The 23,513-nt window shown below is 40.8% G+C and overlaps 1 protein-coding gene across 5 annotated transcripts in view; it reads left to right on the top strand.

Annotated features, from left to right (window-relative positions):
- The first annotated feature begins 640 nt into the window (after positions 1-640).
- Positions 641-23,513, top strand: part of LOC132820965 (RCC1 and BTB domain-containing protein 2-like) — a 67,032-nt gene continuing 44,159 nt past the window's right edge. Inside the window, exons 1-5 of one of the 5 annotated variants that reach the window (XM_060833370.1) lie at positions 846-912; positions 7,673-7,842; positions 9,965-10,115; positions 12,334-12,500; positions 19,716-19,874. In XM_060833370.1, the coding sequence (XP_060689353.1) occupies positions 7,717-7,842; positions 9,965-10,115; positions 12,334-12,500; positions 19,716-19,874 (603 nt within the window). In that variant the 5' untranslated portion in view covers positions 846-912; positions 7,673-7,716. Of the gene's footprint in view, positions 922-1,429; positions 1,637-7,672; positions 7,843-9,344; positions 9,549-9,964; positions 10,116-12,333; positions 12,501-19,715; positions 19,875-23,513 lie in introns of those variants that run through there. The other 4 variants (XM_060833371.1, XM_060833372.1, XM_060833373.1 and 1 more) reach the window with 4 other exon arrangements.

Raw genomic sequence — 23,513 nt, 5'->3', positions numbered from 1 at the left:
TGTTCGTCTCGGTGTGCCCAGTGAACAGGCCGTAGAGCACGGAGTCCCGCATCACGGCACTGCTCGGGATGAACCTCGACAAAAATCACTGCATTCCTCTCCAGACTTCCTCTGCATAGGCACATTCCAGAAGGAGGTGTGTGACAGTCTCGCTCCCCCCCCACCACAGCCGCTTCGAGGGCAGTGTGCAGTGCGGCTGAGAGTCCGGGCGTGCATAAAGGATCTCACAGGTAGAGCCCTTCTCACCACCAGCCAAGCCATGTCTTGGTGCTTGTTGGACAGTTCTGGCGATGAGGCATTCTGCCAAATGGCTTTGACAGTCTGCAAGGGAACCGCTCGATAAGATCCATCCTCTCCTTTTACCGAAGGACACTACGTGCTGACCACTTCCTGATGGACTTGTGGTCAAAGGTGTTTTGTGTGATTTGTACACCCTAGTCCAACACGGGTACCTCCAAACCTTGACTGAGAGGTGGCCTCTTTGCAACTCTCTATGTAATTTGATGGACCTCTCAGTTCAGCAACATGACTTATCCTCTTTTGAATTGCATGTCATACGCTGGTCATGCTCTTGTTTACGAGTCCAGGCTCCCTGCAGCCTCACTGCCGCAACCTGCATGTGTTGTCGCCAAATGCCACGCCCTTCGAAGCCGCCGCTCCGTCAGTGCTGCAGAATGCAAATGGTGCCGGCTCTTCGCCGCGAGACAGCGGCCGTTAGGATTCGAGCGGCCGCGTTCTAAACCCGGCGCGTGACGGCGGCGGCTGCTGCTGCTGCTGGACCCTGATTGGTCTTCGCAGTTTTCCCCCCACACGGATCGGCTCGCTCGGCACTCGATCCGTCCAGACTAGGAGATGGGAAGAGTAATCGAGTCGAAGAACGGGTTCGGGCCTGTTTGTTTACGTTATCCGAATGTAAGTTTTGTAAGTGCGAGAAACACACAATCCCTCTGGTCATAAACAGACACCTTTATGCTCAACCTGTTTAGTAAGGATACAGTATATGCTTTCATAAAGGGTCTTCCACAAGCATAAATATTCTGCTAATATTGTAATCAGCAAAAGTTATTATTACTGTGTGGGTGAGAATTTCTGTCTATCCTCTCGTGTTCTTTATATTTTAAAAGATTGCTAAGTATCGCCAGGACATGTCCAGCCGCCACGCAGCTGCCTGTGTCTTCCAGAGTGTCTGCACATTTGGGATGCTAACTTTGCGCTTTTTTGGTCTTGGCTGAATAGAAATTTCTCTATCAAAGTGCTTTTCGATGTAGTAGCACTATATCCTTTAAAAACTTTAAACCCCCCCCCCCCCCAAAAAAAAATCCAACATTAACTTAACTCCCAGCCCTCAAAAAATCTCTCGATGATTAATGGTTTTAGCTGGTAATAGAGACGTAGTTGTAGCCAAATGATTGGATGCAGGGCTTTTGGGATTCTGATTGAACATGTCTCTCAGTTGACAAGATCCTGTGGGTTGATGCTTTTTCGATGCCTATAATTGTTCTTCAATTAGGGGATGATGTGTACTCAATGTAATGAGTTTCAACCATAGATAGTTTTATGATCAAATAGGCCTCTGAGCATAATTGACCCATTGACCTCTGAGCACTTGGACCAGGAAGCTTGCTGAAGTGAGAACGTGAGTGCAGGATTTGCTTTTTTTCCTTCCTACAGCTATTATACTTTATAATTAAGATGCTGTGAATCAAATCACTTTAAAGCTGGATGGACAAATTTTCACCATTGTGTAGTGAGCTTGTCCCTGGCGTTAATGTCAATAGATGCTATGCTTTGAATAAAGCTTCACCTTCTTTATAGCACTTGTATGTTCCCCGCAAAGGCTGGCAGTTTCAAAGTTGAGAAGATAAAAGTTAGGAGTGACCATCTGGCCATGGTGACCAGTTCACTGAATTTAATATTGCAGAAATTTTGCCTGAAAGCTTGTGCAGTTGACTTCAGGAATGATACAAGTACAGTATTTGTTTGATATCCTGCCCTTGAATGTGACACATAAGTTACTGGTCATATTTCTCTTATGCTCTAATGTGTCACTGGTACTCAGTCCAGGTCTTACTGCAATACAAGAGTGTGGTGATGATTGATGCTCTACAAACTTATGACAGCATTAACTTTGCAAACTATTGGTCATTGTGTTGACATGTGAGTTGCCTCAAAGATCTTAGGAACAAAATTGCAGTAAGTTGGTAAAATTAGAGCTACAAGGTCTAAAGAAATTTGCAGCACCTCCAACAAATCCTCATTGTGGTGTTTGAAGTTGACCTGAGAAATTGTGGAATTTTTAATGAGAACATTTATAGGAAGAATGGAGCCTTTGGAGAGGGTGCAAAAGAGGTTTGTCAGGATGTTGCATGGATTGGAGTGTATTAGCTATGAGAAGAGATTGGACAAACTTGGATTTTTTTTTGCTAAAGCATCAGAGACAGGAGCAGACAGGCAGAAGTGTATAAACTTGAGAGGCGTGGATAGTTGGAGTCTCTTTTTTCGCTGGGTGGAAATGTCAAGTACTAGAGGACATAGGTTTAAAGTGAGAGGGAGAAGGTTTAAAGGAGATGAGCGAGATAAGTTTTGTTACACAGAGGCTAGTGGGTGCCAGAAATGCACTGCTAGGCAGATGGTAGAAGCAGATACTATACCAATGTTTGAGGCATTTTGGATGGATACACGAACAGGCAGGGATTAGAGGGTACAGACCATGTGCAGCCGATGGGATTAGAATGGCATCATGGTCGGCACAGACCTAGTGGGCCCAAGAACCTGTTTCTGTGATGTACTGTTCTATATTCTATAGGGGCCTTATTTAGGAGCAGAGCAACACAGAAAATAGGAGCAGGAGTAGACCTTTTGGTAAACCCGTCAAGGGTTTACCAATTTAACATGACAATGGGTGATCATCTAAAATAGTATGCTGGTCCTGCTTTCTCAGAATTGTTACAGCACAGAAGGAGGCCATTAGGCCTGTTGTAATTGCATTGGTTTGAATACCTTGTGCCAGTCTCCTGCCTTTTCCCCATGTTCCTGCTTGTCATTTATATCCAAATAATCATCCAATACAATCTTGAATGGTACAATCTGCTTCCAGCACATTTCATGGCAGTACATTCCATACTGGTTGCTCTGTGAAATTTTTTTCTCACATCACCCATGCTTCCTTTACGTATCACCTTAGATCTATGTTCCCTTGTTCTTCTTTCTTTTAAGTGGAAACAGCTTCTCCCTATCTACTCTGTTCAGTGTGTTCACGATTTGAAAAGGTTTTATCAAATCCCCTCTCAGCCTTCTCTTGAAGGAGAACAGTCTTAGTTTCTTAAATCTATGCTCAACTGAAGTTTGTCATTCCTGGAACAATTCTTGTAAATTGCTTCTACACTCTCTATAATGTATTCTCATCTTTCATACAATGCGGCATCAACAATTATACACAATACACTAGCTGAAGTCTAACAAATGTCTCATACAAGTTCAACATCACTACCTTGCCCCAATTAATACAGCCAAAAACATGATGCTTTATTAACTGCTCTTCCCAACTGTCCTGCCACTTTCAGTGAACTGTGCACACATGCATCAGGTCCTTTTGCTCTCCTCAACTCATTATAGAGTTTTACCCCCTATTTTGTGTTGTCTTTCAATGTTTATCCTATAAAAATGCATCACATCTCCTCTTTAAATATCAGATATCAGAGATTGCATCATAGAAATGTGCTAAAATCAAGAAAATGCTGAGAGTTTTCTCATGTGACCACACCTCATACCATGTGCTACTAACCCAAAATCTTGAAACCTATATTGCTTAGTGCCTGTGCCATCACTTAATGAGAACAGCTTTTCTTTATATATCTTACCTAAACTTGTTGTAACGTTGTACACTTCTATCAAAGCTGACTTGCTGTCAAGTGAACAACCTAAGCTTCTCCAACCTAAAATTCCTGAAACTAAAATTCTTAGAACTTATCCTTGGAACCATTCTGTTAAATCTCCTCTATGCTTTGACAAGGACTCTAGCCATCTTACTGAGGTGTAGTGACCAGAACTAGATGCACCATTCTTGCTGTGGCCTAACTAGAGCCTATCAAGGTTCAACATAACTTCCCTGCTTTTATTGGTCAAAAATCTTCAATCACAATCAGAAATGTGATAAGTAAGGTGCAAAGCTGAGAATGAAACTCAAAATGAGATAAAATAGAGTGTTGTAAATCACAAATCTCCAGCAATCTCTTGCAAGTAAATTTGGTATGCTAGAGGAATGACAGTTAAGGAAAAAAAGGAATTGCCTGATGAAGGAGTAGAGCTCTGAAAGCTAGTGCTTCCAATTAAACCTGTTGGACTATAACCTAGTGTTGTGTGATTATTAACTTTGTCCACCCCAATCCAACACCGGCATTTCCAAATTAAAGAGCCAAGGTCTTTTCCCTAGGATAGGGGCATCCAAAACTTGAGGGCATAGTTTTGAGGTGAGAGGGGAAAGATTGAAAAGACTTAAAGGGCAACATTTTCACAGAGGGTGATGGAACAAAGTGCCAGATGAAGTGGTAGAGGTGGGTCCAATTACAACATTTAAAAGACATTTGAGCAGATACATGGGAATGGGAATGGTTTAGAGGGATGTGGACCGAACACCATAAAATGGGACTAGTTCGGTTTAGAAAACTTCATTGGCATGGATGTGTTGGGCTGCATGACTCTATAATATTTTCTGTGGAAATGCTTTTGTTGTATTGCTTTTGTTTATTTTGCCGATCACTTTAAGTCAATTCTCTCTCATTCTTGACCTGTTCATGAGTGGGCTAGGTTCTCCAAGTCTACTTTGTCCATACCCCTTATGATTTTTGTCATCGTCAATCTTGACCTTCTCCATGAAAATAACCCCCTCTTCTCCAATCTATAATCACAATGGAAATTTCCAAACGGTTAAACCATTCTTGTGAATTGTTGCTGCATAAACTCCAGGACCTTTACATCCTTCCTAAAGTGTGACACCTGGGACTGGATCCAATACTTCATCTGAGGCCAAACTAGTGTCTTATACAAATTCAATATCATCTCCTTATTCTTATGCTTCATAAAGCCTAGGTAACTGAGTTTTTGTTGTCACATGGACTGAAATACAGTGAAAAGTGTTGTTTTGTGTGCTGTACAGGTAGATTGTACCATACAAAGTGCATCAGGATTGCAGGACAGAGTGCAGAATACAGTGTTACAGCCACATAGAAGGTGCAGAGAAAGAGATCAGAATTAGCATTTGGGAGGTTCATTCAAAAATCTGATAAGTGGGGAAGAAGTTGTTCTTGAATCTGTTTTACATGTATTCAAACTTTCATACTTCTTGTCTGATGGAAGAGAGTACATCCAGGATTGGTTGCTTTCCTGAGGCAGCGGGAAGTATAGATGGAGTCAATGAAAGGAAGGCTGGTTCGTGTGATGAACTGGGTTGTGCTCATGACTCTTTAGTGTCTTGCGGTCATACCATGCTATGAGGCATACAGGTTGGATGCTTTCTATGGTGCATTAAACCACACCGTCAATGTTTGTTAATGTTAAATTGAATCAAGTAATTATTCATAAGGTGCAGTAAAATTGTATCTTTGTCAACAAGAATTCTAAATATTAATAGAAATAGAGGAATAGGCATAGGCCATTCAGCCTGTCGAGCCATCTGCTCCATTTAATATGGTCATGGCTGATCGAACATTTGAATGTCTTTTACTCATACTATCGACATACCACTTCATGTCATTGGTAATCAGAAATCCATCAAACTTTAGTCTAATTGCACTTAAAATCTGAGCTTCCATCGCTGTTTGGAGTAGGAAATTTAATAATTTCATGACACTCTGATTCAAATAATTTCTTCACATTTTTCCTAAATAAGAATATCTTTAAATTGTGCCCTCTGATTTTAGACGTCCGCATTCAGAATTGGATTTGCTCTGCCTATCCTTTTAAGTATTTTGCAATTATCAGTGAGATCACCTCTCACTCATTGAAAGTCTAGAGAATACAGGCTCAGTTTGCCCATTCTCTCTTTGTCGGACAGTTTTGCCATCCTCAGAGATGTCTGGTGAATCCTCGTTGCATTCCCTCTATAGTAGTAATATTTTTGCTAAGATAAGAAAACTAAAACTGCACAAAGTATTCCAGGTACAATCTAGGAGATAGTGAGGACTGCAGATGCTGGAGAATCAGACTGGATAAAGAATACAGCTGGAAAAAACTCAGCAGGTCAAGCAGCATCAGAAGAGAAGGGGAGTCGTGTGATGAAAGGTTCTGACCTGAAATATCGACTCTGCTTCTCCACAGGTGCAATCTAATCAAGCTCCTGTATAATTGAAGCAAGTCTTCACTAGTCCTGTACTCAAATCCTTTTGCAATAAAAGGCTCACATTCCTGTAGTCTTCGTAAGACCTTATATCACCTTTGTGTTAGACTTCATTAGCTTCAAAGATTAATTTGTTGAAGTGCAGTACCCTGGCAGAATCTCACTTGATGCATTGCACTAGGTAGTGACATCTTGGCTATGATACTAGTGTAATTTCTCTGTTGGAAGAGTGTAGCTTTAGCTCTCTTCCATGACGCAGTACATAATGTAGATGGCCAATCCAGTGCAGTACTGTGCAGTTTTAAATTGTGGTCACATCTGCTTCTACAGGTGGCTGTACAACTTAAGATCATAAGAGCTGGTGAGTTCTTTTTGGGTCCTGCCAATATTAGTCCTTCAAACAACGTTATTTTAAAAAATGTTGTCTATCTCATAATTTGTAAATACTGTTGTGTGCAAATTGTATGCCAAGTTTCCCTAAATTATAATTGTAATTATACCGCAAAAGTACTTAGTTGATCACAAAGAATTTTGGGACATGTTGGGATCATGAAATAGAAGTTTTGTTATTCTTCAATTGGTTTGAGTGAAGGGACCATTCCTTTGTGTGGAGTTCACATTAAAATACCCTTTTTTTTTGCCTGGGGCATTGGAAAAGCCATAAAGGAAGCTTATGGGCATGTAGGAGCTAAAACCCTTTTCATAGTACCCCTCCTTTAGATGGTTATTAGTTAGGAGAGCAAATTAAAATGGTCCCTAGGATTTGTGGGCTTCCATTTCATTTGTAAATGTGTTCCATAAGAGAGGACTTTTAGAAGAGATGAAAAAGAATTTAAATGTTTGAAGAGATTTCATGAATGTATATAATGATAGATTTTGTACGATTATATATTTTCTCATGTTATTTGTCTGCAAATGCCTAAAAGTCTGTCCAAGTCAAAGTAGACTTAATTATGAATTGTAGTTTTCTTAAGATATTATCCATATTACATTTTTTTATTTCTTCTTGTCTTCCCAAGCTATAAACAATCCGAGGCAGGTAGTTGAAACCTACTAGGTTTCTACCAATGCTTTTACGAACCTACTCAATAAAAGGAATTTGGAATGACTCTATTGCACTCTGTATCCCCACCTGTGAGCACAGCACTCCACCCCATCTGAAACTCTTCACCTAGTGAAGCTGCATTCGGGAGACTCATTAGACTCCGGAATCAAATCTGCAATTAAGTAGCAGATAGCTTTTTTTCACCTCCAAATTTACAGTTTCATCATTAACTGAAAATAAGAGCACTGATGAGATTAACGAGTATTTACTTCTGTTACTTTGGATCTTTCCAGGTCGTTTTTGTCACTCTGTGTAGTGCTGCACTGAGCGTCTTGTCATGGTGGATGTTGGGAAGTGGCCGTTATTTGCCTTGCTTCCACCACAAGACCTCCGTTCAATTCGTCTGGCCTGTGTCTTTGGCACATCTGGTAATGAGACCTTGTATGTTACAGAAAATGATGAGGTAATATCCTTTCTCTAGCCATCTCAAGTCACACACCCTGATTCATAATTATTGACACAAAATTGACATGAAAAGATGTTTCCTTTGAAGTAAGCAAACTTTTTAAACTGACTCCTAAGAACCAGCATACTCCATAAACCGGCAAAAATTATGTAATTGAAATACTGAAAGTTTGCTGTATTCTCGTAATCTCTGATGTCTGAATAGTCAGTCGAGAGTGCGAGTGAGAAGGCTGTCTGCAGTAAGTTTTGTTTCAGGCAAAATTTCATTATTATTTACTCTACTTACGCATAAATTGCTTAACAGTGATGTATATCCCCTGCATTATGTTTCTACTACTAAATGTGTTTTTACATTGATTATGTGGACCTTTTGATTATTTGATCAACTGGTGCACTCCTGGTTCACACGTACCGGTTAATAAAAAGTTTGCAATAATGCTGTGGCTATAAAATGGAAATGCTTCCTTCATATTGAACTTCAAAATTTAAAATAATACTTTTTTCAATTGTTTATGTACTACTTCCTGGTTTGCTTTAAGTTTGAATCTCCCTGAACTGGTTCTGTCAAGAACTCATTGACCTGAAACATTAAACCTCGCATTTCTCTCTTCACGGATGTTGCCTGATCCAGCCAATGTTTCCAACATATTTTTCTTTTATTCCAGACATTGGCTATTTTGTAGTGGTTCTGTTCGCCGAGCTGGAGGTTTTAGTTGCAAACGTTTCGTCCCCTGGCTAGGAGACATCGTCAGTGCTGTGGAGCCTCCTGCGAAGCGCTTCTTTGATGTTTCTTCCGGTATTTATAGTGGTCTGTCCTTGCCGCTTCCGGGTGTCAGTTTCAGCTGTCCGCTGTAATGATTGGTATATTGGGTCCAGGTCGATGTGTCTGTTGATGGAATTTGTGGATGAATGCCATGCCTCTAGGAATTCCCTGGCTGTTCTCTGTCTGGCTTGCCCTATGATAGTAGTGTTTTCCCAGTCGAATTCATGTTGCTTGTTGTCTGAGTGTGTGGCTACTAGGGATAGCTGGTCGTGTCGTTTCGTGGCTAGTTGGTGTTCATGTATGCGGATTGTTAGCTGTCTTCCTGTTTGTCCTATATAGTGTTTTGTGCAGTCCTTGCATGGTATTTTTTTATAAAATACCATGCAAGGACTGCACAAAACACTATATAGGACAAACAGGAAGACAGCTAACAATCCGCATACATGAACACCAACTAGCCACGAAACGACACGACCAGCTATCCCTAGTAGCCACACACGCAGACAACAAGCAACATGAATTCGACTGGGAAAACACTACTATCATAGGGCAAGCCAGACAGAGAACAGCCAGGGAATTCCTAGAGGCATGGCATTCATCCACAAACTCCATCAACAGACACATCGACCTGGACCCAATATACCAACCACTACAGCGGACAACTGAAACTGACACCCGGAAGCGGCAAGGACAGACCACTATAAATACCGGAAGAAACATCAAAGAAGCGCTTCGCAGGAGGCTCCACAGCACTGAAGATGTCTCCTAGCCAGGGGACGAAACGTTTGCAACTAAAACCTCCAGCTCGGCGAACAGAACCACTACAACAAGCACCCGAGCTACAAATCTTCACGCAAACTTTGAATTGGCTATTTTGCTTTGTTTTTACATTTCCCATTCTCTCTTTTCCTTTAGCAGTATGTAGTATGAATGACGCAGTGGTAGGTGTAACGCGTGGTCTAGAAAACCAGCAAAGCTACTGCTTTTGTTTGTTGTTAAACAGCCTATATCCAATGGTACCTAATGGTTTAATTGTTATTGAAGTCTCATTGCTTTCAACAGAGTGAGATTAAGAATTCTATATCCAACAAAGGAGGACAAATTTATTTCTACGATCTGTCCTATGTTATTCTGTCCTAAACTATTTTATCCATCAAATGTTTGAAAATATTATGTTACTATATGGATGAAAATATTAAATTGGACATGATAGGGTGCCAGGTGCAGAGATCCTGTGGAATGTCATTTGTTGAGAAATGACATGTTCAATCTGTTCCTGAGAAATAAGTTAAAACGTTAAGCATTACAAAACTGGCTAAAAAGTTTAGATTTGACTTCAGTCTTGTTTCTACAACAGGTGTTTGCCTTTGGTACTAACTGCAGTGGCTGTTTAGGAACTGGAGATATTCAGAGCACAATTGACCCCAGGAAAATAGACATTCTGTGTGGTAAGAAGATCACTCATCTAAGTTATGGGAGTGGACCCCATGTGGTGCTTACAACTTCAGGTAATACATTTTGATAAACAAAGAAAGTATGAATAATATCTGTACTGCTCAGCTGTATTGTTTTGATAAATGCTCTGAGAAAGCTGCTGCCAGCTGGAGAATTCCTTTAGTTTCAGCATTTTAATTTAAGTTTTAGCTAAGTAATTCTAGCTAATTCTACTTGGAACTAGGAGGAACTTGTAATGATTGTAACTTCAGTAAATCATTGTTGGATCTTCAGCTGTTTTACTTAATCTAAGTGAATATTTAAATTTCAATAGCTATTGCTTTTCCTAGCAACAATTCTTGGCAAACTCTGTAGAGTGTGTGTCCTGTCCATGGGTCAACTGCAGTCTGCAGTCCTCACTTTCTCCTAATTGATTTTAACCTACTGCGAATCCTCTTGCAAGGATGCCTTTCTTGAAGAAGCTCTCTTACAAGGATTTCAGTGAGTCCCTCTCTCACTGCACCCCCCAGGTCATCTCCTCTGCCCTGAAGCTCTTCAGTCATTTTCCTGAAGAAGGGCTTATGCCTGAAACATCGATTCTCCTGCTCCTTGGATGCTGCCTGACCTGCTGCGCTTTTCCAGCAACACATTTTTCAGCTCTGATCTCCAGCACCTGCAGTCCTCACTTTCTCCTCTTCTGTGAGAATTATTTACTCAGATTCTTGGTGGCTGTTGGGTGCATTAAATTGACCAAAAATCATGAGTTAGGGATGGGGAATGCAGTTTTAATCAGTACCATGACTATTACTATAAGGTTTGATTACATAGTTCCAACTGGACTAGGGTAGGGCTTCAAGGTAAGGTTTACAGCGATAAATAATCTGCAATTCTTCCTACCAAAGCTCTAGTGATGGACTTGGACCTAAGAGTGGCCAGTACACGGAGAACTGCACTTTAGTGAGTTAGTGCCTTCAAAAGCAGGAAAGGAGATTTTAAAGGAGCAAATAGAAATTGGTACATTGAAAAAAATACTAATTTGGGCAACATAGTGCAGGGTTCCTCAAACTACAAACGCAATACCATAATGGGGTGTAATTTTAATGGCCCGACATATAAACATTTTCTGTACTTACAAATGGCTGTTTTAAATTGTACTACGTTGTGTTCAACTTGCAGATGAATTGACTTGTGAGTGAACCTTGTTCACAACCCAATAACTGTACTTTGTGCAACTTTAACCTTTTTAATATATTGATGATATTGCTAGTCCTCAATGTGTTCACTGAAATATCTAGTGAAGTTATAAGGAAGTTTTCTTCAGACTTCTTCAAAAACAGTTTGCGCAGATTATTAAACATTTCTGTATTGTCAGATGGGTAAATGGGTTGAAGATTGGCAGATGGAGTTTAATTTAAACAAATGAGATGTTACATTTTGGTACGGTAAATCAGGGCAGGACTGTACATTTAATGGTAAGGTCCTGAAGTGTGGCCGAACAAACAGATTTTGGGGTGCAGGTTCATAGTTCTTTGAAAGTGGAGTTACAGGTAGACAGTGAAGAAGGCATTTGATATGCTTGCCTTTATTGGTCAGTGCATTGGGTGTACAAGTTGGGAAGTCATGTCGTGGTGATACAGGATATTGATTAGGACATTCCACTTTTGGAATACTGTATTCAGTTCTGGTCTCCCTGTAATAGGAAAAGTGCTGTGAAACTTGAAAGGGTTCAGAAAAGATTTACAAGGATGTTGCCAAGTTTGGAGGGTTTGTGGTGTAGGGAGAGGCTGAATAGGTTTTCTCTGGAATGTCGATGGCTGAGGAGTGACCTTACAAAAGTTTATAAAATCATGAGGGGCAATGGATAGGGTGAATAATCAGATCTTTTCCCCAGGGTAGGGGAGTCCAAAACTAGAGAGCATAGGTTTTATGGGTGAGGGGAAAAATTTTAAAGTGACCTAAGGGGCAACTGCCAGAGGAAGTAGTGGAGGCTAGTACAATTGCAACATTTAAAAGACATCTGGATGAGTATATGAATAGAAATAGTTTAGAGGGATATGGGCCAAATGCTGGCAAATGGGACTAGATACATTTAGAATATTTGGTTAGCGTGAATGAGTTGGACTGAAGGGTCTGTTTCTGTGTTGTACATCTGACTTTTTTTGTTTTTAGAAACTTATTAGACTGCTGGAAAAACACAGGTCTGACAGCATCTGTTGAGACAAAAACAGAATTAACTTTTCGAGTCCAATGATTCTTTGTCAGAACTTAAAAAAAATTCTTCTTGGTTTGCAGATGGAGAAGTTTATGCCTGGGGCAATAATGGTTACAGTCAGCTCGGAAATGGGACAACAACTCAAGGTTTATCTCCTTGTCAGATTTCCACCAATTTGCTCCACAAGAAAGTAATCGAGGTGGCATGTGGATCCCATCATTCTATGATTCTGACATCTGATGGAGAAGTGAGTAAAGTCTTTGTATGGAGAAAAGCGATGTTCATTTCAAAAAAATACTTTCTGTGCCAAAATTCTTCAAACATCCCTGGTTTAAGAGTTTGTAAGAAAGTGAATTAGCTATTACGACATTCCTTTGGATGGATTGTTGAAATTGATGTCACTATAGACTCTTCCAAATTGCAGACGAATACATCCAAATATGAATCGAAAGTTGGAAGGAAATGGGTGTTGGTGCGTGTGTAAATCAGCAAGCCTTGTTTAACTGGTACTTTGTTTTGAAGGTCAGCAGTCTTGGGCTACTCTGTGGCCTTCCTTACAAACCTCTGGAGATCTATCCTGTTTTGTGTCTCAGCGTTGCAACCATGTCTGTAGCTATACAGGCCTGAAGCTCTAAATGTTCCTCCCTGAACCTTTGATTTTCTGCCTCTCTTCCTATAAGAAATACCTTAAGACTCACCCTTCTGATCATATCTCTACCACCGCTCCTTATATCATTTTTTCTATTTTGGCTTAGTACCATTTTTATGACTATTAATGCTTCTCTGAAGCACCTTTGGAATTATTTTGTAACGTTAGAAGCATTATTTAAATTCACGATGCAGTTGTGCAAGATCTGACCTGCATTTACTTTTTCCTAGCGCTATTGTCTTGGGATTTGGAGGTCAGTGCCAAATCCAACTTCCACTTTAGTGTACACTGATTATTTACAGATCTCTCCCCAATGAAGACCAGTTTAAAATAAAAATGCTCACTCAATTTTCAATCCTTGACGTTCTTTAGCTATGTCACCTTTTCACTTTTTGATTAGTTGACAGAATGGTTTTTATCCAGTTCTTCTTGTCTTGTCGCCCTCCTCTATTTTTGCTACAAGATGTGTGGTTTGAGGTGTGCAAAAGTGCCCAGCTGGGTGTTGAAACATCAGTTAAACCAGAAACTATCTGAAATATTTCTGTATGACAATTATTCACTGTTCACTGGATTTATTAGGCTCATAATTTATCAACATTGTAGCTTTTAAATTAGATTTAGTACAGATTTGAAAGTTGTTAATATTTTTATTGTTATGCAAAGCTGTTTGAATATATATTCCATTTTGTTTCCTGTTGATACTTGTTCTTAAAAAAATCTTTTTCTCTGATTGGTGGGGAAACAGAATTAATATCGTGTTAAAGTGCAGAATCACTTCTGTAAAAAGGTGTGTGATCACATACTTCTGTTCTGCATTCAGGAACTAATACCAATGTTTTCTTATGTTGCTGATACAGTAAGATTTTGGTTCTGGCTTTTCCATTCTAGATATAGCATATCTTAGTTGTGTAGGAAGTGCTTCACTGGGGGGGTGCAAGATGGTGGTGGCCTGAAAAGTCTGCTGTGTTGGGTTTTGTGCCGTAGATACCCGGCTTAGCTGGCTGGGAAGAGAAGTGCTCCGCAGTCCGTGGTATCTATTAGGGACAGAGCTGGTATCATCACCCAGGAGTTGAAAAGATTAATGCTGGATTTCAGGAATTCTGTGCAGTGTTATACCTGTCGGAGGTCTGTGGGGTGCAGTAGCGAGAATGGAACCCTTTTTTGAAAACCTGGACCTCCCTGGTATAAAAGCAGAGCAGGCCTCCCTTTTAAATGCATCCCTTACAATACAAGAGATGCAGGAGGTGGTATGGCAGTTCCAAAGTGGCAAAGCACCTGGCCAAGACAAGTTTCCGAGTGAGTTTTACAAGGTGCTTATACATATTTTGGCTGAGCCACTTCAGGGCATCTATAGTCACTTGTCTAGCCAGGACTGCCTTCTGCCCTTCTTTAAGGAGGCCAATATCTCCCTCGTTTTAAAGGATTGTGCCTCATACAGACCTATCTCGTTATTGAATGTAGACTTCAAAATTTTATCCAAGGTCCTGGCCCTGAGGCTGGAAAAGGTACTCCTGTTATTATCAAAGAAGATCAGATGGGTTTCATTAAGGGCCATGGCTCCTCTAATGATATCAGGAGGGTACTGAATATAGTGAAAGTATGTCAGCAGAAATTGATTCTGGGTTTGGTGGTCACCCTGGATATAGAAAAGGCTTTTGATCGAGTGGAGTGGTCATATCTCTTTGGTGTTCTAGATTGTTTTGGTCTTGGTGGGGCTTTCACTCGGTGGCTGTGGTAATATAATGGCCCCAAGGCAGGGGTCATTACAAACTGTGTAAAATTGCATAATTTTAGTGTTGGGAGAGGCAGCCGACGAGAAAGAGATGTCCTCTTTCGCCGCTATTTACTTTAGTAATTGAGCCACTGGCGGAGGCCATCTGGAGGGTCCCTGAAATAGCAGCACCAGAAGTGAGAATTGAGGAGCACAAAATTACTCTTTTTATGCGGATGATCTCCTTCTGTTTCTGGCTAACCCGGAAAAGTCAATACCCCGGCTAGCACAAAAATTTAAATTATTCAACAGTTTTTTGGGTTACAGGGTAAGTTTCACAAAGTTGGAAGTCATGCCTGTGGGAGGATTGGTGGAAGTGCCTGAGTTGGAGAATGGAACACAGTTTCCTTTTCGTTGGTCGCAAAAAGATTTTCTCGACCTGGGAATTTTTATTACCCCCCCCTTCCATCAGCTGTATAGAGCTAACTTTGTGCAACTGTTGGAAAGGATATAGGAGGACTGGCAGCAGTGGGAGGGGCTACCAATGTTGTGGCTCGACCACACAGCCCTGATTAAAATGCATGTCATTATACCCTACAAGGACGCTCCCGTTTTTGCTGCCCAGGCAGGTGCTGCGGAGGTTTACTGGCTTGTTTGGATTCTTTTATTTCGTGCTGGAGGCATCCCCTAATTAAATTGACTAAGCTGCAACTCCTGCAGGGTATTGGTGGGGGTGGTGGCGGGTGGATCTTCCAGATCTGAAGAGATATCAAATAGGCGCCCCATTGTCATATGTGGGTGACTGGGCGCACTGTTGATATGACTTGATGTTGAGGCCTCACAGGCAAGGTGTCCTCTCGTTAATTTGAGATACGTGGCTGAGCATTGTGAGAGCCGAACTATCTTAAATACGGTCAAAGCATGGAGAATAATGCGGCAGGGTGAGGGCAACTTGCTTAAGATACACTGTTCACCCCATTAATGGGCGCCTCAGGATTTAAGCAGGGTCAATGGACTCCAGCTTCAAAGCATTGGAGGGTAAGGGAATCTCCTGTTTGGGAGATTTATTTAAGGGACAGCTCTTGATTCTTTTAACCAGTTAAGTCAGAAATACGGGATACCTTGTAGGGACCTCTTCCGATATTTTCAGGTTAGGGATTATATATAGAAAAAAACCATGCTCTTGGCTCAGCCCTACAAGTCAGACATAGAGAGAAGAGTGCTCCGCTGTGGAGGTACTCTTCGGTTAGTACCATCTATTGTTTGCAGAGAGGGAGTGCTTTGGGGGATATGGAGAGGCTCCATGGGATCTGGAATCAGGAACTAGGAGAAGAAATCTCATCGGAAACATGGGAGGAGGTATGGGAGAATGTGAAGAAAATTTCAATACGCAATAAAGCACAAACGATGCAATTGAAGATCCTTCACAGGGCCCATATGGCGCCAGAAAGGTTAGCAAAGTTTAAGAAAGGATCCTCCCCAGGATGTCCCAAATGTAAAATTAGCACAGGCACCCTTATACCTTGCTTTTGGTCCTGCCACAGGATTCATGGATACTGGAGTGCCAGCATGAATGAGCTGGAGAGGATCCTGGGAATTGAAGTTAAGGTGGGCCTGGTATCCCAAATGGGTCTGCCGAACCATGCTGTCTAGGTGAACACGGGAAGAGGTTATTTAATATTCTTCCATACTGTGCCAGGAAGAACGTTCTAGTGAACTGGATATCAGAAAAAACCCAGGTCCTATGGGGTGGCATAGACTTGTGATGGAGCATGTCCCCCAAAACTATCTTACAAATGTGGTACGCCATAGAACAGAGCAATTTTATAAGATGTGGCGGCCCTTTCTAAATTACATTGATATGGATCTATCTGCGATACTAATTAGGGCCTTTATACAGCCCTAAGGGCCAAATTTGGTGGTCTGGGGACCCCGGGGAGAGGAGGGTTAGTAAATAAATGTATAATAACTGTTGCTGTCGTGGATGGGAGTTTTGGTGGAGATGCAGTGAGTGGAGTAATGTAATGTAATCTAATTTAATTTAATAGTAATTTAATTTCATTTCATTTTATTTAATTTATTCTTAATTTAACTTGGGTTAAGTAAGAATGAGATGATGGTTCTCTGTAGAGTAGTCAGTAGTTTATTGTTAATACTGTTGTAATATAATGTTATATTATCTCTATATTGTATCTTTGTATTTTTGCAACTTCTTTGTAAAAGAGTAAAAATAATATAAATAAATAATTTTACAAAGTGCTTCACCAGCTTGTATTGGTGCACTGAAATAATGGCCTGTATATGTGGTCAGAGTAAAATTGGTGGCATTAGCCATCATTGTCACCTGTAAATCTAAGCAGTCTAGGAATCTCTCATCAGTCAGTCCCTGTGTGGAACTCTACTTGCTGCAAATGGGAAATCACAGGCCTGTGACCTCTCATTTTCTGTGTGATGTAATGGGATGGGCTGCTGGTATTCCATAGAAACACAGAAAATAGGAGCAGAAGTAGTAATTCATCCCTTCAAGCCTGTTCTGCAATTCAATATGATCATCTAACTCCACACCTATTCCTGCTTTCCATATATCCTTTGATCCCTTCAGCTCCAAGAACTATATTTAACTATTTTGAAACATTCAGTTGTTTGGCCTCAACTGGCCAATGGCCAGCCCCCTATCTTTAGACTGTCACTCCAGGTTCTGGACACCTTGGTCTTTGGGTACAACTTTCCTACACTTACCCTGTCTAATCCTTTTAGAATGTTATATGTTTCCTTGAGATTTCCTCCTCATACTTCTAAACTCCAGTGAGTTTAACAATCTAATCTCTCTTCTTATATCAGTCCTGCCATTCCGGCAATCAGTCTAGTGAACCTTCCTTGCGCTCACTCGACAGTCAGAACATTCTTCCTTAGGTAAGGAGGCCAAAAGTGCACAAGTGTGGTCTCACCAAGGACGTGTGCAATTGCAACAAGACATGTCAGCAGCTGTAATTGAATATTTCCACTATGATAACCAATGTACCACTTACTTTCACTGCCTGCTACACTTGCATGTTTCCTGTCTGCCAACCAGTTCTCTATACATGTCAGTAAACTACTGCCAATCCCATGTCCTTTAATTTTACATGTCAATCTTTTATGTGGCACCTTATTGAAAGCCTTCTGAAAATCCATTAAACCACATCCACTCTCCCCTTTATGAACTCTACTAGTTTTGTCTTCAAAACGTTCCATTAGATTTGTAATGCATGATTTCCCTTTCGTAAATCCATCCTGGCTCTGACAGTCGCTAGCACTGTTTTCCAATTGCTTTGCTGTAAAGTCTTTCGTAATAAATTCCATGATACCGATATCAGGCAAACTGGTCTATAATTCCTGGTGTCTCTTTACCTCCTTTCTTTAAATAGTAGGATTACAATAGCTACTTTCCAATCTTTCGGATCTATACAATCTTGAAAGATGACCACCAATGCATGTACAATTTATACAGCTATTTGCTGAAGTACTCTGGTATGTAGATCGTCTGGTATTAAAGGATTTGTTGGCCTTTAATACCATCAATTTTCCCAACACAATTTCCCTATTAACATGGATTTCCTTTAGTTGCTTTCTCTCACTAGACCCTGTGTTGCCCAATATTTTTGTCTTGTTATCCCAGAGAATGTTACCAAATGCTGGGACGACTCAAACAGGGTATTGGATCTATCATCACCAGAAGGAGAATTGTAATTTAATGTTTTTTTTTCAGAAAATTGGTGGGGAGACAGAGTTTAAATCATCTTCTGATAAAAGATATTAATGTCCTTTGTTGTATGAGACATTTTTCATTTGTTACAAGTGAAGCAATGTCTAATTCATATTTTGACTCAATTGCAAAGACTAACAAAATTTTATTTTCTTTATATGTTGTGGTAGGTGAGCTGAGATTTTAGCACATCTCTATATAGTTTCACTATGTAGTTCTGTACTTGTTAATAGATAGACTTTGCTGTTTGCTTTTGGATTATGAGCATCACTAGTAAGGCCAGAATTTATTGTCATCTCCTATTGCTCTTCAGAAGCAAACTTAGTAAGCCACCTTCCTAAATTGCTATAGTTCATGTGGATACCCCCTGTGCTGGTAAGGAGGGAGTTCCAGGATGTTAACCTAATTGTTGTGAAGAAATGGTGAGAGAGTTTTAAATCAAGGTGGTCTGTGACTTGCTGGGCCAGATAGTGGTGTACCCATGTGTCTGTTGCTGCTTTCCTTTTAGTTGGTAGAGGGTATGAGTTTGGAAGGTACTATTGAAGAGCCTTGGCAAGTTGCTGCAGTGCATCTTGTAAATGGTGCACAATGGTGGTGGGGGGAGTGAATGTTGAAGATGGAGAATCAATGGGATGCCAATTAAGTGGGCTTGTTTGAGTTTGGCGCTGTTAAGCTTTTCAAGTGTTGGAGCTGTGCTAATCTTGGCAACTGGAGATAGTCAGTTATATGTTGCCTGTGTTGTAGATGGCAATACAAATTTATTGAGATGAATATATCAGTATGTTAACAAATACATTGCCAATGATATACATCTAAACAGTTATTTTTCTTTTTTCATTCTTTGAATGTAGAATAATGTATGAATGCATTTTATAAATATGTAATAACAAATAGACATGGAGCTAAAGGACGGAAGATTTAAAAACAAAGGGGGATTTAGATGGCTATGTGAATTAAAGTGTTTAGGGGTAGAATTGCATGTTTGGCCCAAACAGTATAAAGTTCAGATACATAGCGAGGAAAGGTATGTTGGAAGTTGACATCAGGAATGAAATATGAGGTTTGTACGACTGTTACAGATGTATAAACTTTTGGTCTGTGTGCTTGTATATTGAATTAAAACTGAAAATGGTAAAAGGCCAATCAGTTATTTGTGTACTATCTTGCATGCGTTTATTGGGCCACACCCCTAAGAAAGAAGTTTCAACCTTGCATACCTTTTGGTTTAAAGCTTCTTTTGTACAAAATCCTTGCCTTCTGTCCTTAGTATTTAAATTGAGAATCGTTCCGTATTGATCTTGTATACAAGATCTTGTTAAGAAACCTTTTTTGCTGATGGATTTCATATTTTTAATAGGTTTATGCATGGGGTTATAATAATTGTGGACAAGTTGGATCAGGATCTACTTCTAATCAGCCAACACCACGAAGAGTGACCAGTTGCCTACAAAATAAAGTGGTTGCAACTATTGCCTGTGGTCAGTCATCTTCTATGGCAGTGCTGGATAATGGAGAGGTGAGTGGTGTCATATGATTAATGAGTAAATTTGTTATTTAATCTTTATACTTTAAAAGGTTAACATAGTCATCATTAATGTGTTGGTAGGCCTAATGTTACAGAATTTCTTTACTCTTGCCAGGCATCGTTTCCAAGGAGTGTCTGTTCTCTGGCTGAGATCACCATGATGCAATGTTTCTTGTCCACGATGCTAGGGGCTAAACATGTTGTGCAAGGCTGTGCAATTGGGTGGCTGGTGTGATGGGAATTGAATGGTGCTGTGCAACTCATTGAGTCTTCCTTAATGTTGAGTACACCCTCAGTCCAGGAAAATTTAATATGCAGTCCTACCTTTTTGGTTTTAAGACAGATCTTTGTTATAACCACAGATTGTGATGTGGCAGTTTGCAACTGAAGCTCATCAATTTTTTTAACCACACTTTGTGTGTTCATATATGTGTACAGTAAACTTCAGATATTGTTGCATTATGTCTCAGTTTGATCTCATTTAATATAGCATTAATTGATACTGTACTGCTGTCTGCTTCTCCCAACTGTAAAAAGTTAAATAACAGCTAAATAATAAGGATGCTGGAGACCTGAAATAAAAATGCGAATGCTGGTGGATCTCAGCAGATCTGATAGCACCTGTGGCGAACAGAGATAATGTCTTGAATCTGATATGACTCTCTTTTTCAGAACTGTGCAGGGTTAGAAAATGGTTATCCTGTTGACAGAGACGGGGTGGATCGAGTGGGATAGGTGGCAAGGATGCCTTGAGCAAAAGACAGAGAGCATGTATGATGGTAAAGGAGATGTAGATTTATAACGTAGGAGTAAAAAGGAGAAAAATGGGTCTGCTATGCTTAGTGTAAATCTAACAAGAAATGGCTGAGGCTGAAGGTGTTGTTATCAAAATGGCCACGCACTGAAGTAATTGAACTCAATAACTTGTTGAGTCTTAGAGGGTGGAAAGTGTCTGTGTGAAAAGTGTCTCTGCAGCTTGTAGCGCGTTTCATTTGAAGGTTAATTTGGGCTGTGATCGAGATAGGGAGGCGCCACCAAGCCTTGACAAACTCAACATGTCTGTTCTCTGCCGCACAGCCGACTTTCAGCTTGGAAAAAAACAGTTTATTTTTCATTCAACAATTGCTCTAAGCTGTAAATTGGAATTAATAAGTCAGAGGTGTTTTATGGGTGTGACCAGTCACCCTGTGTTTCCTGCAAACCAATGCAAACATCCTGTGAAGCAGTGTTCTAATCAGCACAAGATAGGAAGGGGTTTTATCTGAAAGGAAGATAAACACTTTTTCTTCAAAGGAACCATCCAAGCCTTCAGCTATTGAGGCATACAGAGGATATCTAAGCACTCTTGCTGGAGAAAGAATTAGTTTCCCTCCCAGCGAGTTCATTGAAAGCCAAAGTGATAATAAATGGGATAGGTGGAAAAGCAGTGTACAAAATTTAAGTATGATTTGTTGTTTGAGGTAATTAAGGAATTACCTATGGATGAAGTTGATCTATTCCTTGGGATTACTTTGGCAGGAATGAAAGTTATAGCTTCACCTACAATCAGAATAAGTCCAGTTGAGGCTAAGATGGTGGAACAGTTGCTTGAACAGTTTCCTCGTATTTTTCCAGTGTGTGTAATGACCAGAACAATAGCTAGACAAAGTCTATCACCAAAAGTCACAGCAATACCTCAAGCAGATGTTAGGGTAGCTGAAATTCAGAAGAAGTGTTGGCATATGTTCATTTACTGAAAAATGTGTTGCTGGAAAAGCACAGCAGGTCAGGCAGCATCAAAGGAGCAGGAGAATCGATGTTTCGGGCATAAGCCCTTCTTCAGGAAAGTGAGAGAGGAACTCGCTGAGATCCTCACTGAGAGAGAGGAGGAGAGCTTCTTCAAGGAAGGCATCCTTGCAAGAGAATTCGCAGTAGGTTAAAATCAACTAGGAGAAAGTGAGGACTGCAGATGCTGGAGATCAGAGCTGAAAAATGTGTTGCTGGAAAAGCGCAGCAGGTCAGGCAGCATCAAAGGAGCAGGAGAATCAACGTTTCAGGCATAAGCCTTTCTGAAGGGAGGCTTATACCCGAAACATCGATTCTCCTGCTCCCCGGATGCTGCCTGACCTGCTGTGCTTTTCCAGCACCACACTCTTCGACTCTGATCTCCAGCATCTGCAGTCCTCACTTGCTCTTGTCATGATTTAAGGCCCACTTCGCCACATAATCTAAACGACATTTGAGTGTCATATTGAGGGACTGCTGTTTTCAGATGAGATGTTAAGCTGTGTCCCCCATGCCTGCCTAAATGGATATATTTTTTTAAAAAAAGAAGGAAGTTCTCATGTCCTGGCCAGCGCTGAACCTTTGATTAATATCACTGTCATTGATTATCTCATTTACTTTACTGCTGTTATTGGAACTTTGCTGTGTGCAAATTAGGTGTATACTTTGTTCAATTGAAACTGCAACTACACTTCAAGTATTTTGTTAGCTTTTAAGCTCCTTGGGATGGATATTATTTGAAGAGGTGACAAGTAGGTTAGACCAGGGAAACCCAGTGGATGTGGTCTATCTAGACTTCCAAAAGGCCTTTGATAAGGTGCCACACGGGAGGCTGCTGAGCAAGGTGAGGGCCCATGGTGTTCGAGGTAAGCTATTGGGATGGATTGAGGATTGGCTGTCTGACAGAAGGCAGAGAGTTGGGATAAAAGGTTCTTTTTCGGAATGGCAGCCGGTGGTGAGCGGTGTCCCGCAGGGCTCAGTGTTGGGCCATAGCTGTTCGTGTTATATATTAATGATCTGGATGAAGGGACTGGGGGCATTCTAGCGAAGTTTGCAGATGATACGAAGTTAGGTGGACAGGCAGGTAGTACTGAGGAAGTGGGGGGGCTGCAGAAGGATCTAGACAGTTTGGGAGAGTGGTCCAGGAAATGGCTGATGGAATTCAACTTGAGCAAATGCGAGGTCTTGTACTTTGGCAAAAAGAATAAAAGCATAGACTACTTTCTAAACAGTGAGAAAATTCATAAAGCCAAAGTACAAAGGGATCTGGGAGTGCTAGTCGAGGATTCTCTCAAGGTAAACATGCAGGTTGAGTCCGTGATTAAGAAAGCGAATGCAATGTTGTCACTTATCTCAAGAGGGTTGGAATATAAAAGTACTGTTGTGCTACTGAGACTCTATAAAGCTGTGGTTAGGCCCCATTTGGAGTACTGTGTCCAGTTTTGGTCCCCACACCTCAGGAAGGACATACTGGCACTGGAGCGTGTCCAGCGGAGATTCACACGGATGATCCCTGGAATGGTAGGTCTAACATATGAGGAACGGCTGAGGATCCTGGGATTGTATTCATTGGAGTTTAGAAGATTGAGGGGAGACTTAATAGAGACGTATAAGATAATACATGGCTTGGAAAGGGTGGAAGCTAGGAAATTGTTTCCATTAGGTGAGGAGACTAGGACCCGCGGACACAGCCTTAAAATTAGAGGCTGTCAATTCAGAACAGAAATGCGGATACATTTCTTCAGCCAGAGAGTGGTGGGCCTGTGGAATTCATTGCCACAGGGTGCAGTGGAGGCCGGGACGCTAAACTTCTTCAAGGCAGAGATCGATAGATTCTTGTTGTCTTGAGGAATTGAGGGCTACGGG

The sequence above is a fragment of the Hemiscyllium ocellatum genome, chromosome 12 (assembly GCF_020745735.1).
Source record: "Hemiscyllium ocellatum isolate sHemOce1 chromosome 12, sHemOce1.pat.X.cur, whole genome shotgun sequence".
Lineage (NCBI taxonomy): Eukaryota > Metazoa > Chordata > Chondrichthyes > Orectolobiformes > Hemiscylliidae > Hemiscyllium > Hemiscyllium ocellatum.
This window is presented reverse-complemented; position numbering and strand designations above follow the sequence as displayed.